The following is a 13,969-nucleotide window of genomic DNA, read 5'->3' on the forward strand; positions in this document are numbered from 1 at the left end:
AATACTCCTCTGGTTTTTAATGTAAGACTTAATTAACTAATTTGGATATATTAAGAATATTAATTAAATTATTAAATATGATTTTTCCCCCTAAAACACACTGAGCATTTTCATTAATTCTTTTCCTTCCTCTCTTATTTAATTATTGTTGAGAGAATATCAATATGGTTGATTTGAAAAAAAAAAATTAATAAAAATGTTAAATATGTCTTGAGGCTAACATCAACTTCCCAATAGGTCCTACTTTGAAAGGAAGAGTACCACATTAACTCTCCTTTTGAATTCTTTTGTATTTTTTTCCTCTCCTTCTTAGCTTTCTATATATATAAATATATATATAAAATAAAACATCATGATTTTTTTTCTAATTTAGTGACATAGCAGAGACCTCTTTTCATTTATCCTATGGCTGATGCAACATTCACTTGCATATTAGTAAGAAGGAAGCACTGGAGCAATTTCTTTTTGTTTTGGATGCTTCTAGATAGGGTGTTCAAAATAGTCCTGTCCTGACTAGCCTGTCCCAATCCTGATCATATTGGGATGGAATGAACCCGTCTTGAAATTTTTTAGAGCGGGACAAACCAGAGCAGGACAAAAAATAGGACCAGGATAGACAGGACATGAGACGAGGTCTTTCTGTCCTGGTCTTATCGTGGTAGTAATTTTTTTATTTTTTTATCTTATTATAATTATTAAATGTTAAAAACACAATGTTTAAGGTATATGTAATATAAAATGTTTATATTTGTAGCTTTTAGCACATATGTAGTTGAATGGCTATTATTTATTTAGAGCTCTTATAATTGCTTATGATTTTTGGAATGGTGAAAATGAATTTTAGAGTTATTGTGTTACCAATTATTATTATTTGGGTTTTTGTTTAAGATTGCTAAGCCTAAAAAAATAAAAAGATACTTTCAAAAAAGCAAAACCCAAAGAACTAGAAATAGAAAGATTAAAAAAAAAATGAAAATCCATTGCAATAAGCTAATCATGAGCCAAAAATGTTTTTCAAAAAAAAAAAAAGCAAAAGGAAAATGGGACTGTCCCGACCAGGACTAGGACAGCAACAGCAACGGGACATAATCCTACTTCTAGAGGAATTGAGGTGAATTTTAAGAAAAAGCATGAGCTTGTCTTCTTGAACCCCAAATGCAGGCCGAAGCCTTCCAAATAAATGGGTTAGAGTACTTCAGTCCTAAAAACCAAAAAAAGGGTTAGAGTACATGACCTGCGATCTATCATACCACGCTCAACATTGCGAAAATTATAATAAAATCCCACCCACACAGGAAAATTAAATACAAAAAATTCTTTAAAATCATCAAATTATTTTCAAGTCTTAATAGACCTTATTGTAAAAAAATTTATTTATTTAATTATCAAATTATTTTTTTTACGTTTGCATTGACAACTTAAAGAACAGTTGTTGACAACTTAAAATGTAATGATTAATAACTTTTATAGGAGGTACCTTAAAAAAAAAAATAATTTGGTAATTGAACAAACAAATTCTCTTGCAATGAGGTTTTTTAAAATTTCAGAATAATTTAATAATTTTAAGAGATTTTTTTTGTATTTAATTTTTTTGAGTGGGACTCTATTGTAATTTTCCCTTCAACATTTCCAATTTTTTCCTCCATCCCACCAGAGCACCAAGCACCGTCTTCCCAGCTTGGTCCTTTTATTTTTGTTTAATACATTTAAATCTTTGATTTTACTTTTAAAAAAATTTGCTTGATTCAACCCTTAATTGCAATGTTTAATTTTGTCACTGATAAATAGATTTAAAATTTTAAAAAAAATAAAAGAGCCAAAAGTCTATGAAGACGCAAGGAGGAATGAGGAGAACGTTGGCTTTGTTTGGATCAATGTTGTAAAAGTGCTTATAAGCATTTTCACATAAATTGAGACAAAACTCTTCATATACTTATCTTGTATTTCATAAATCATGTTTAAAAAACTTGTTTGCCAGATGATCTCAATAAGCACCTAATGCGGATTGTACATGACCTGAGGTATGCTGGTTTAGATTTCGCAGCAAAATTGTTATCATCCAGGTTAGAACTTCTTGTTTCTCTTTCAACTTGTTGAAATTGCATGGTCGTTGAACCTGGCATACTATCTACTAGCATTCAGCAATGTCCGCTTTAACTTGATTCACTGATATTTATTTGTTGTAAAATGAGGTATTGTCACAAGTTGTTTATCAGTTAAATTTTAATTTACATAAGAATAATATATCCTGAAATAATAAATCATTTTTTTAATATTTCAATACCCCCGAGGATAGCAGGAATCATGAACGAAGACGCCTGGAAATCGGAAGAATTAGAAATACAAACCATCGATCCCCTCCTTTGTGTTCTCCGATGTCGGCGTGATTGTCAACTCCGACACCCATCACGCGACTACCTCCAGTGGGACTTCACCTTGTGATTGCGTATTCGTTAACTTTTTTTGCTATTGTAAGATCTGTTAATTGTTAATTGGAAACTGAGTACTTAGCAAGAGCTTGACAGTGTTAAGAACCCAGCTATTTCAGGCTCTTCTATTCGAAGTCAATAACTCAGATGCCAAACCTATTGAAAAAAGACAGTATCCATCGCAAACGAATAAATAGATATGGGAATGGGACATATCTGGAACCCGTTTCAGTGTAATAGACTCAGTATCCCGGCTCAGAAGACAAGTCTGATCTCATCGTCGGACCTCTCTCTCTTTGCAGCGATTAGAAGAAAAAGAGTGGAAAGGCAAGTTCACGCAATGATTTGATGTTCTTATAAGAACCCTATTTCTGCAGAAAGTAACAACAGATGAAGACGAAAACCAAGCAAATCTGATGAATAGGGATCAACGAGTTGTCGTTGAGGATGACAATGGATGATCCAGTATATCTCCTTAACCAAGGAAACACAGTAGAGATACGGCTTTTCTAGGGTTGGATCCCGATTCTCGGCTGTGATTTCCTTGATTAAGAAGATAGGAATGGATCAGAGATCTGAAGGAAAGAAGAAGACGTGAGACTGTGAAAATGGCAAAATGCCGTGTGGTAACTGAGGAGCCGGCGGCCGGGTGAAAGATGTGGGGTACATGAAATATATAGTGAAAGGGATGGTAAAATCCTAAGCCTAATATTTCATGGGCCAAAAGCCCAAAAGGCCAATCAACCCAATTCAAAGATTCTGGAATTGAGTGATTTTACCAATATGCCATCGTGATGCTTCTCTCTGTCTTCTATGTCCCAACCATTATCGATTCTGTACTGGAACAACGCCCACGCGGACACGCCCCTCCAGCTCTTGGCCTCGCGCGCGCCCACCCTCTCACGTCGACGCTACTCTTTCAGTCTTCCCTTTCCAAGGAGCCACTGCTAGCCCCTAATCCCCAGGGTTCCGTCTCCTCAGTGTGCGAGAACATGTGTTTGCGTGTTTCTCTCGTCCTTTATCCGGGTACTTCGATGCCGTGACTCCTCAGTATAACACGACAATCCAATTGTTTTTTCATGTTGTAATAATTGAACTTCTGGATTCGCCATTGGCAATAGTGAGTTTTGATGGCGTAGCTTTCCGATGTATAGCTCAAATTCGCGACTTTTGGGTGCTCTACATCAAAACATCAACAGAACCTAAAAACTGAACCTGGGAAATGAGGAGGAAGTAGTTGAGTTGGAACCTTCCTGTATCTTATTCCTCCTTCTGTTTGGTAAAATCTACGAAAGTTTTAGTAATGACGTTGGGAATGCAACATACAAAACCGCTAAAAGTTGTTTTTATCCTTTTTCTTCCCGGACTTTTTGTTTCTCCCCCAATTATGAATTGCACAAATCATTGCTTTCAGATAGTTTTTTTCCTCCTTTCTTGATGGTTCTTCTTGAGAGCAAAATGCAGACACTTTGTTCACATCTTTCCTGTTTTTAACTTGTTACCATTGCCATTCTATCTTCCATGAATTGTTTTTCATTATGGTCTTCCATTTGGATCTTAGGGTTGGTATATATGATTTGTTAACCAGTACTTGATACTTCTTACACCTACATTTAAATGAAATTGGTGGCATAATTGTGTACAGGTCTATTGGGAGTGGGGGAAATGGAAGCATGGATGGGTTTCACATGATTTTGCTCACTTCCTTTTGTTAAATCAAATTAACCTGGTCTCTACATTCTTGTTTTCATTTGAAGCAGCTTTGGTGTGCAAGATTGTAGCATAGCTTGAACTCTGGAGCAAGTGGGTCAATCTGCAACTCCTCTCAAATGGGCCTCATCCAGCTAGCACGAGTATCCAGAAGATTCACCATTACCAGCTTCGTCAACTCTCCAAATCTTTTCCCTGCTCCTAGTTCTCATTGTTGTTCTATTCCATCCATTCCTAGTTCCCTACTTTCTGTAGGAAGTTCAATTTTCTATCAATATGTGAAACCCTGGAGCAAAACACATTTGGATCTGTAAGAAATCATCCTTCACAGGGCTACCACACCTCCATTAGTGATAGCATAATGCAAGCAGAAGCATTTTCTGAAGCCAAAGACATGAACCCAGATAATGTTAAAGGTCTCACAGCTGAATCGATATGTAAAATTTTATCAAGCAGACTAGTTCTAGTGTTGAGGAGTCTCTCAGTAATATTTCAGTGGAGGTTTCACCAGAACTGGTAGTTGAGGTCTTAAAGAAGCTAAGCAATGCTGGTATTCTTGCACTATTGTTCTTTCGTTGGGCAGAGAAGCAAAAAGGGTTCAAATACAGTACAGAGAGCTACAACGCTTTGATTGAGGCATTGGGTAAGATTAAACAGTTCAAGATGGTATGGAATATGGTTAATGACATGAAACATAAAAAGTTGTTGACTAAAGACACTTTTGCATTGGTTGCACGGAGATATGCAAGGGCTAGAAAAGTCAAAGAAGCAGTGGAGACATTTGAGAAGATGGAGCAGTTTGGGATGAAGCTGGAAGTTTCAGATTTTAATAGATTGATTGATGTTTTGAGCAAGTCAAGGTGTATTGAGAAAGCGCAAGAGTTATTTGACAAAATGAAGAAAAACAGGTTTGCACCTGATGTCAAGTCCTACACAATATTGCTAGAAGGGTGGGGTCAGCAACAAAATTTGCTGAGGCTCAATGAGGTCTATCGGGAGATGAAGGATGAAGGTTTTGAGCCAGATATTGTTAGCTATGGCATTATCATCAGTGCATATTGTAAGGCTAGAAAATATGATGCAGCTATTGAGTTCTATCATGAGTTGGAAGCCAAAAATTTGAGGCCTACTCCCCATATATTCTGTACTTTGATTAATGGGTTGGGTTCTGATAAGAGATTGGATGAGGCTCTCAATTTTTTTGAAAAATTCAAGGCTAGTGGTTTTGCCCCAGAAGTACCAACCTATAATGCTGTCGTTGGGGCTTATTGCTGGTCAATGAAGATGTATGAGGCATACAGGATGATTGATGAAATGAAAAAATGTGGGGTTGGTCCAAATTCTCGAACATTTGACATAATTCTACATCACTTGATAAAGGCTCGAAAAACAAAGGAAGCTTTCTTAGTTTTCCAGAGAATGAGTAGTGACTCCAGTTGTGAGCCTACTGTGAGCACTTACGAGATCATAGTGAGGATGTTTTGTAATGAAGAACGAGTTGATATGGCAATCAGAGTTTGGGATCAGATGAAGATTAAGGGTATTCTTCCCGGAATGCATATGTTTTCCACCTTAATCAATGCATTACGCCTTGACAACAGATTAGACGACGCTTGCAGATACTTTCAAGAGATGTTGGATGTAGGCATTCGACCTCCTGGCCCAATGTTTAGTAACTTGAAACACGCTCTTCTTGATGGAGGCAGGGAGAATACAGCTAAACTATTGTCTCAACAGATTGATAAAATTAGGAAAACTCCTATCATTGGATGACGCTGGAATATACATCACAAGAATCCCAAGGGACGCCTAAGGTCATCTCATCCATCTGTACCAGTCATTGAGCTATTTTTGGTGTGTGATCCACTAAGGATCATTGCCTAGGTGGGCGGCCTCTGAGGAGGGCCAAAGGAAGAAGCTTTTCGGAAATTTGATCCGTTGTATCTTGCCAAACAACTGACCCTTCTCTTACATTTGCCTTTCCACTGAATACTTCAGCCGTTCTAACCTCCAAGTTGGTCACCCTAGAGATGAGTTCTCTTCCATTGTTTCCCATCTCCAATCACCATTGCATTACATGTTTTCTCCGGAAAATATCAGCTTTTGTGGTTTCTCTTCTGTTGACAACAGCTGAACTGCGGGTTATTATCACTGTTTGCATTCTGCATGGAATGAAGGTTCCATAAAGGCTCTGATCTCCATTGATATCTTCGGTAGATATATGGCAAATCGGTAGGGACTATAGTTCAGTAAGACCCTTTCCGGCGGCTGATAAATGAAATTAGAGGCTGATTGGCATGTTCAGATCTGACTTATAGCAGTGAAGTCAGCTCCTGCACACGGACTGGTTGGCAAAATCTCTTCTCCGTTACTACCTCCGGTTCTTAATAAAAGACCTTATTTAATTTTTGTTTTAATCCTAAATATAAGATCCTAATCCATTTTATCTCTCATATTTATTCATTTTTTTTCCAAATAATCATTCTAATAATGATAGTTCTAACAAACAAATTTGATTATTAGGAATATTTTAGGAAACACAATACATATTTATTACAAATAGCTAATTTAACTTATTTTCTTAATCTATTCAAATTAGTCAATTAAATTTTATATTTAGAACCAGAGATAGTATTACTTTCGATTCTTAATATAAGAGATAATTGACTAATTTGAGTAGATTAAAAAAAATTAGTTAAATTGGTTATGTGTAATAAATATATGTTTCTGTTAAAATATTATTGCTAATAAAATATATTGGATAGAACTATTATTATTATAAGGAATAATTAATCTCCAGGTCCTTATAGTTTCATATGATTTTTAATTAGGTTTCTATAAAAAAAATTTCTTCTTATCAGATTCTTTTACTTACACGTGTATTTAATTATGTCTCTTTATTTTTTTTATCAAGTTCTTATAATTTCACTTATTTTTTAATTAGTCTTTTTTAGTTTTAAACAAATTATTTATTAACTTTATTCTTTAAACTTGATTTTATTTTTAAATTAATAATTAGATAATTAGATTAAATAATTAATATAATCATCTAGTAATTAATAATTAATCGGAATAATCAATTATACTTAACTATAAATTATTTATAATTATATTCTAATTTTAGAAAATTTTACTACTATAATTTGAATTTTATAGTAATAAAAATGAAAATTGAAAAATAAATAATATATACTTTTAACTAAAAATTTTAAAAAAATATTAATATAAGATTATTATAATAATTTATTATTTATAAAATAAAGAATAAAAATTATAAAGACCTAATTAAAAAAAAGATAAAACAATAAGGATCTGATAAAAAGAAAAAAATTATAAGACACATGATTAAAAACATATGAAATTATAAAGACTTAATAAAAAGAAAAAGAAATCATAAGGACCTGATTACAAATAGGTCAAAACTATAAGGATTTGTATATTAATTATCTCTTATTATAAGACTACTTAAAAAATAAATAAATATAAATAATAAAATAAATTGGGGTTTTATATTTAAATAAAATAAAAGTAAAATGAACTCGTATATCAAAAATTGGAGGTAGTATTATATTTTTAGTGTAATTTTGAACCTTTAAGTCAAAATTTGATAATTCAAATTAAAACTAATTAGAGATCCATCACTTAAGCCATTTGAGGATCGATCTTCAGTTCATAACGCCAAACCATTACCAATCTCCTAAAACCTGATCGAGGCAAAGGAAATCCAAAATATGGAATATAAGCAAAGAAAAGCATCAAATTGTGCATTTTACGGCACTCAAATTCCACTTTTACCCATCATAATATCTTATCTGGAAATCGACACGCGTCACTTAATGGCCGCTTAGCTTAGATGCCGTCTTGAAAAGCCGAACAAGGCTCCGACGAAACGATGTCGTTTCCGTCCTTCCCTGTACTCCTTTCTCCGTTTTTGGCATTTTCAGTTATCAGCAAGGAGGTTCAGCAGAGAACGTAGTTCACTGCGAGACGAAAGGAAAAAGAGAAGCAATTACTGGAAGAACATAATGGTGGCTTTTGGCGGGAAAAAGTTGCGCCAAATGGTTTCAGGCTTCGGTGGTAACGGTCTCGGCCAGGTCCTCGCTGCTGTGGCAGTGACCGTCCTTGTCCGCCTCTTCTCTGGTCCCGGTCCCGTGTTGCCCCCAGAAACCGATAATGAGGACCAGGGAGATGGGGCGAATGATGATATTGATGAAGGGGAGAGCGAAGGTCCGGTTTCGGGCAAAGTTTTTCCGGTCACAATCCGGTGGAGCGACATCACCTGCTCTCTTTCTGATAAATCCTCCAAGTCTGTGAGTTTTCTGTCTTCTTACTCTGTGACGCTTCGTGAATGCTCTGTTCAGTTGTTATGTTAGGAAATTGGAAATTACGGATATTACGCTTTATTTTATGAAGAGGACAGTTTGTAAGTTGAAATCATTCTTTACAATGGTAATTGTAATTTTAAATTGATAGGTGAGATTTTTGCTCAAAAATGTGAGCGGAGAAGCGAAGCCTGGAAGATTATTAGCTATAATGGGCCCGTCGGGTTCTGGAAAAACTACATTGCTCAATGTTCTTGCGGGTCAGCTAGCAGCATCTCCCCGGCTGCATCTGTCAGGCCTTTTGGAGTTCAATGGCAGGCCTAGTTCAAAGAGAAGTTATAAGTAGGCTTGTTAGCAACTTCTGTTTCCTGCTTTTTCTTGTGATTCCTTTATCTAAGGATAAGAGTTCTTATTTTTGTCATGGCTGTAGGTTTGCTTATGTGAGACAGGAGGATCTGTTTTTCTCGCAGCTCACAGTGCGAGAAACATTGTCGCTTGCTACAGAGCTCCAGCTGCCTGGCATATCTTCCGCGGAAGAGAGGGATGAATATGTGAAAAATCTCTTGTTCAAGCTAGGATTGGTAAGATGCCCTCATATGTTGTAATTTTTAATGGGTTAAAGTGATCGCTGATTATTAACTATGGATGCTGTCTGTCTTCATATCATATATTTAAATAATTCTACTCTACTCCTATGGTACTCATATTTACCCGCTTTGGCAACTTGAATCCCTTTCTTCTGAAGGTCAGCTGCGCTGATACCATTGTCGGTGATGCCAAAGTTCGGGGAATTAGTGGTGGTGAAAAGAAACGCTTATCTTTGGCGTGTGAGCTTCTTGCAAGCCCGTCTGTTATATTTGCTGATGAACCAACTACCGGTAAGTATGCCTCTCCATTATTTGCCTAGCAACAGATCTGAGTTCTGCATATAATATAGCTTAATACGTGGCTAATATAATACCCTGTGGGCACTGCTCAATATTTTTTATTTTTTTGAATTAAGTATACTGTAACATTATCTACGTAGGCACTGCTTCCTTGCTGCATTCAATTAATGTTTAACGTAATAATCTGAAGCTTATGCGTTAATGACTAAATGGCTTAACCATTCTCATAGCTTTTGACAAAATCTGAAGCTAAACTCCATTTTTTTTTTCCCTGGCAACAGAAGTTAAACTCCAAATTATAACTTGTTTTTTGTTCTTTCATTCATCACTAATTTACTTGTGGTGCTTCCAGGACTTGATGCCTTTCAGGCTGAGAAAGTGGTGGAAACTCTCCAACACCTTGCACAAGATGGTCATACAGTAATTTGTTCTATTCATCAGCCAAGAGGTTCAGTGTATAACAAATTTGATGACATCGTCTTGCTAACTGAGGGTTCACTTGTTTATGCTGGCCCTGCGCGTGATGAACCATTGGCATACTTCTCAAAACTTGGGTTGTCATTCTAACCTTCTCTGTTTTATTCAATCGTACATTTTTCATAGGGGGGTGTCTTTTGAAAAGAAAATGTAATAATAATAATTTATGGATGTGGTGTCTGAGTTAATTTGTCAGAAATTTAAATTTTACACTTTGCTGTATAGAGTTTTTGCTTGAAACTGATCATAATGTTGAGATAATTCACTTTTCTAGTTTGACTTCATAAATTTATACCAATTCTTGTAGTGAACTATTAAAATTACCATGATTCAGGTAACAAACCAGTGTGAGAAAAGTGAGGGTCTTCTTGTTTTTTTTTTGGTCGAGCATTAATGGAAGTTACGCTTATGTAAGGGAAAAATAATTTGCAAATGTTTCTATTTTGGCTTCAAGTTGAGAAAATATTTTGCAATAGTGTGAATACTTGTTTTTCATTGTTTTTTTATTTGAGTTATACAAACCGTTGTTGCAAAAAAAAAAAAAAAATGTAGAAGTGTTGTTTCTTTGGAGACACATGCTCCCTTTGACTTGTTCAATATTTTTTTGTTAATATTTTGACAGTGCATTGTTTATCTGTTCAAGTCAGCGTTACAGCTATACATCTTGTACAGTTAGTTCTGAACGGATGGTTGACTGTTGTTTATGTAACAGGTACCATTGCCCTGATCATGTGAATCCTGCTGAATTTTTGGCTGATCTTATATCCATTGACTACAGTTCTACTGAAAGTGTTTATTCCTCTCAGAAGAGAATTGATAGTCTTGTTGAGTCATTTTCTGAAAGACTTTCTACGATAATATATGCAACTCCAATTACCAAAGAAGTGCTTCACAAAAATGGAAAGAGAATTGGGATGAGAACTGTAGCTAAGAAGAAAGGAGGTTGGTGGAACAGTTCTGGTTGCTCCTCAGGCGAGCATGGATGCAGGTCTGCCTATGTATTGACTTTCTGTGTAAAGTGCATGATAGGACCTGCATAGGATTATTTTTGCCTTGAAATAAAAGATTAATGAGGCTTGATCATGTCATTTGGCAAGACACGATTAGAAAGATGGCATAAGTATCAATTCTCCTTTTCACATCTTGTTTTATGATAAATCTGCTTCTTCTCCCACCTTACCTTTGGTTTCAACATCAGTTATTTTCTTCATGTCTTCATCCCTGATTAACCTGGCTATGAATCAAAATTCTAGATATGCATATAATTAATTGATTCGGTCTTTCTCATGTAAGTAGAGTGGAACTTATGTTTCTTATTTTCTTTGAAAATTCTAATGGTTGACTAGGCTTCCCGTGATGGACCAACAAACAAAGTTCGAGCAAGGATGTCAATTGCCTCAGCTGTTATTTTTGGTTCGGTTTTCTGGAGAATGGGGAGATCTCAGACTTCAATACAAGACAGAATGGGATTGCTTCAGGTTGTTTGGTTGTTTTTGTTCTTTCATTCCTATTTCCTGATTGGCTGCTAATCTACAGGGCAGAGGGACTTTGAAATTTTTCAATGCATTTTTGTCTGTTAGTCTACATGATTCCATTGGGTGTATGTCTTTAAATTTTGGTGGGACTTCTGCAAACTTACGAGAGAGTTTGGCAACCATGAGTACGAACTATTAAATTGAGCAGGCACAAATTGTATCCATAATTTTGATAGTCACTAGAATTACAGTATCTCTGGAATCTGCATTAGGTTTGCCTTTTCGTGCTCCTCACATGATTGGCATTCACAGGTTGCTGCAATAAACACAGCTATGGCTGCTCTTACAAAGACTGTTGGGGTGTTTCCAAAGGAGCGGACAATTGTAGATAGAGAACGTGCAAAAGGCTCCTATTCATTGGGTCCTTATCTGTTTTCAAAATTGCTCGCTGAGATTCCTATTGGAGCAGCTTTTCCACTGATGTTTGGTTCTGTTTTGTACCCTATGGCGCGTCTCCATCCTACATTACTGAGGTCAGTTACCCAAGTCAATCATTATGATCAACAATTGCAATGTCACTTTTTTCTTTGAATTTTTTGACTGTAGATTGCAAATTTCTTTGCCGCTGATATCATGAGAAAACAGAGCACTATGTATGGCAAAATTCCGTAGTGGTCTCTGGACAGGATTGTGAAAATAACTGTTTCCTTTATAGGGGCTGTAATGAATTTTAGAGGGGATAAATGACTTTGCTAAGATTACTAGATATAGGTCTTGTTTGTAGCATAGAGTTTGAAATGAGTCGCATTGTTTATTGATTTGGTTATAAATGCAAATGATTTAAATGTCAATAATATATTTTAACAAGTTCAATAATATGCTTCTCTTATCTCTTGAAAAGCATAGACGAATATATCCTGACACCCACAAAAACATGCCTTCTCCCCTGGTCCCTGCCTTGTTTACCCTTTGGATGGGATGATTTGTGCAAAGTGTTTTAAAAAAAATTATCTCAAGTATTACTGACTAGGCTTGACATTCCAGATTTGGGAAATTCTGTGGCATAGTCACTGTGGAATCTTTTGCTGCATCTGCGATGGGTCTTACTGTTGGAGCAATGGTTCCAACCACTGAAGCAGCCATGGCAGTTGGCCCTCTCTTATGACTGTTTTTATTGTATTTGGAGGCTATTATGTCAATCCTGAAAATACTCCAATCATCTTCCGCTGGATTCCTCGCATTTCGCTCATTCGATGGTATGCAGAATCCTAATTTTTAGTAATTAAAAGTTTTCCAATAATGTAACCTGTACAAGGAAGCTCTCTCGCGCTAAAGAATACTCCAAGATGAATATGGTTTCCTTTACTTAGGCACTGATGAAATTGGTTCGTGTATTCTTTCAGGGCTTTTCAGGGACTCTGCATCAATGAATTTAGTGGTCTTCAATTTGAACATCATAATCCTTTGATATTCAAACGGGAGAACAGGTGAGGAAGGAGCCTTTTTTTTTTTTTTCGAAGAAAAATTTCCAACTAAGGGCTAATTCAATACAACTGCTTAAAAGTGGATGGTTTCTGCAAATAGTCCGCCCCAAATTATATCTTGCTTATTGTAAGCTATCAACAACACTGATTCTATCCAACAGAATCAGTTATTTGCCATGAAGTACCATTGCTTGGAAAGCTGTATCATGTTTGATACGTTATGATTACGACACTATAATTTGAATTTAAACTCTATATCTTGTGCTGTTGTAGTCATGTGTCCATATTTTTATCTGTATCAATCATCTTAGTTTATCTAGTTTTCGCATAGTCTAAAAACACTTCTAATAGAGATTGTTAGTTTGTTGTCTTGCTTTCCTGATCCGCGCTCTCTTACTCGCAGGCACTGGAGCGCATATCCTTTGGAGGAAGCAAAATTAGGGATACAGTGGTCGCACAAAGCAAGATACTCTTATTTTGGTACTGCACCACCTACCTTCTCCTTGAGAAGAACAAGCCTAAGTACCAGCAACTTGAGCCATCTGCACTCGACCACGACAAATCACACTCAAAACTTGAGGAGCTTAATCCTGAACAAGAAGGTCATCCACTTGAAAATCAACCAGTGAAGCAGGTTGATTCAAATCAACCTGATCCTGTTGGACCTTTCATCTTAGAAGGTTTGTAGTCAGTTGGGTTGCTGGGCACTAGTACTGTTCTTGTCAGATTTCAACTCAACTATCATATATTGATTTATCTCGTACAGGTGCTGAGTAAGTAAAGAGGGAGATCTTTGCAAAGGATGACCTTCTCAGTCCTGACTTTACAAGCCAATAAGCTCTTTGTTTCCTTATAGAACAGGGCCTTGATCATGATGTGATTAGGTACACCCTTCGCAGATTAGAAATGCCATTGGGGACAACATTCGATGTGATGAATGTATAGTGGATCTACTTAGGATGTGTTGAATATAGCAGCAAGTTGTCATAGGTGTAAAACATAGCGTTTTGTTGCTGTGCTGCGGTTTCAAGTTTCAACGGCAAATTTGAACAAATCTGCATGGTTCCGATTCTCCCTCCCTCTTCCATTTAAATGTGCATAATTTTTAAAATACTACCTCCGGAAATGAGACTACAAATGAGATATTATAATTAGGAGTGGATATAAAATAAAATTAAGATAAAA

General features: G+C 36.0%; 1 protein-coding gene and 1 pseudogene across 1 annotated transcript; both read left to right on the forward strand.

The window, feature by feature from the left end:
- The first annotated feature begins 4,478 nt into the window (after window positions 1–4,478).
- Window positions 4,479–6,549, forward strand: LOC114735942 (pentatricopeptide repeat-containing protein At1g71060, mitochondrial-like). Its single transcript, XM_028923727.1, is given in 2 exon segments — window positions 4,479–4,585; window positions 4,588–6,549. Coding segments are annotated over 2 exon segments (1,410 nt in total). The 5' UTR covers window positions 4,479–4,500; the 3' UTR covers window positions 5,913–6,549.
- A 1,481-nt stretch (window positions 6,550–8,030) lies between these two features.
- On the forward strand, window positions 8,031–13,856 carry LOC114735945 (ABC transporter G family member 7-like; annotated as a pseudogene).
- The last annotated feature ends 113 nt before the right edge of the window (window positions 13,857–13,969 follow it).

This window comes from Neltuma alba, unplaced genomic scaffold, assembly GCF_004799145.2.
Source record: "Neltuma alba isolate B1F8T4 unplaced genomic scaffold, ASM479914v2 tig00013266_pilon, whole genome shotgun sequence".
Lineage (NCBI taxonomy): Eukaryota > Viridiplantae > Streptophyta > Magnoliopsida > Fabales > Fabaceae > Neltuma > Neltuma alba.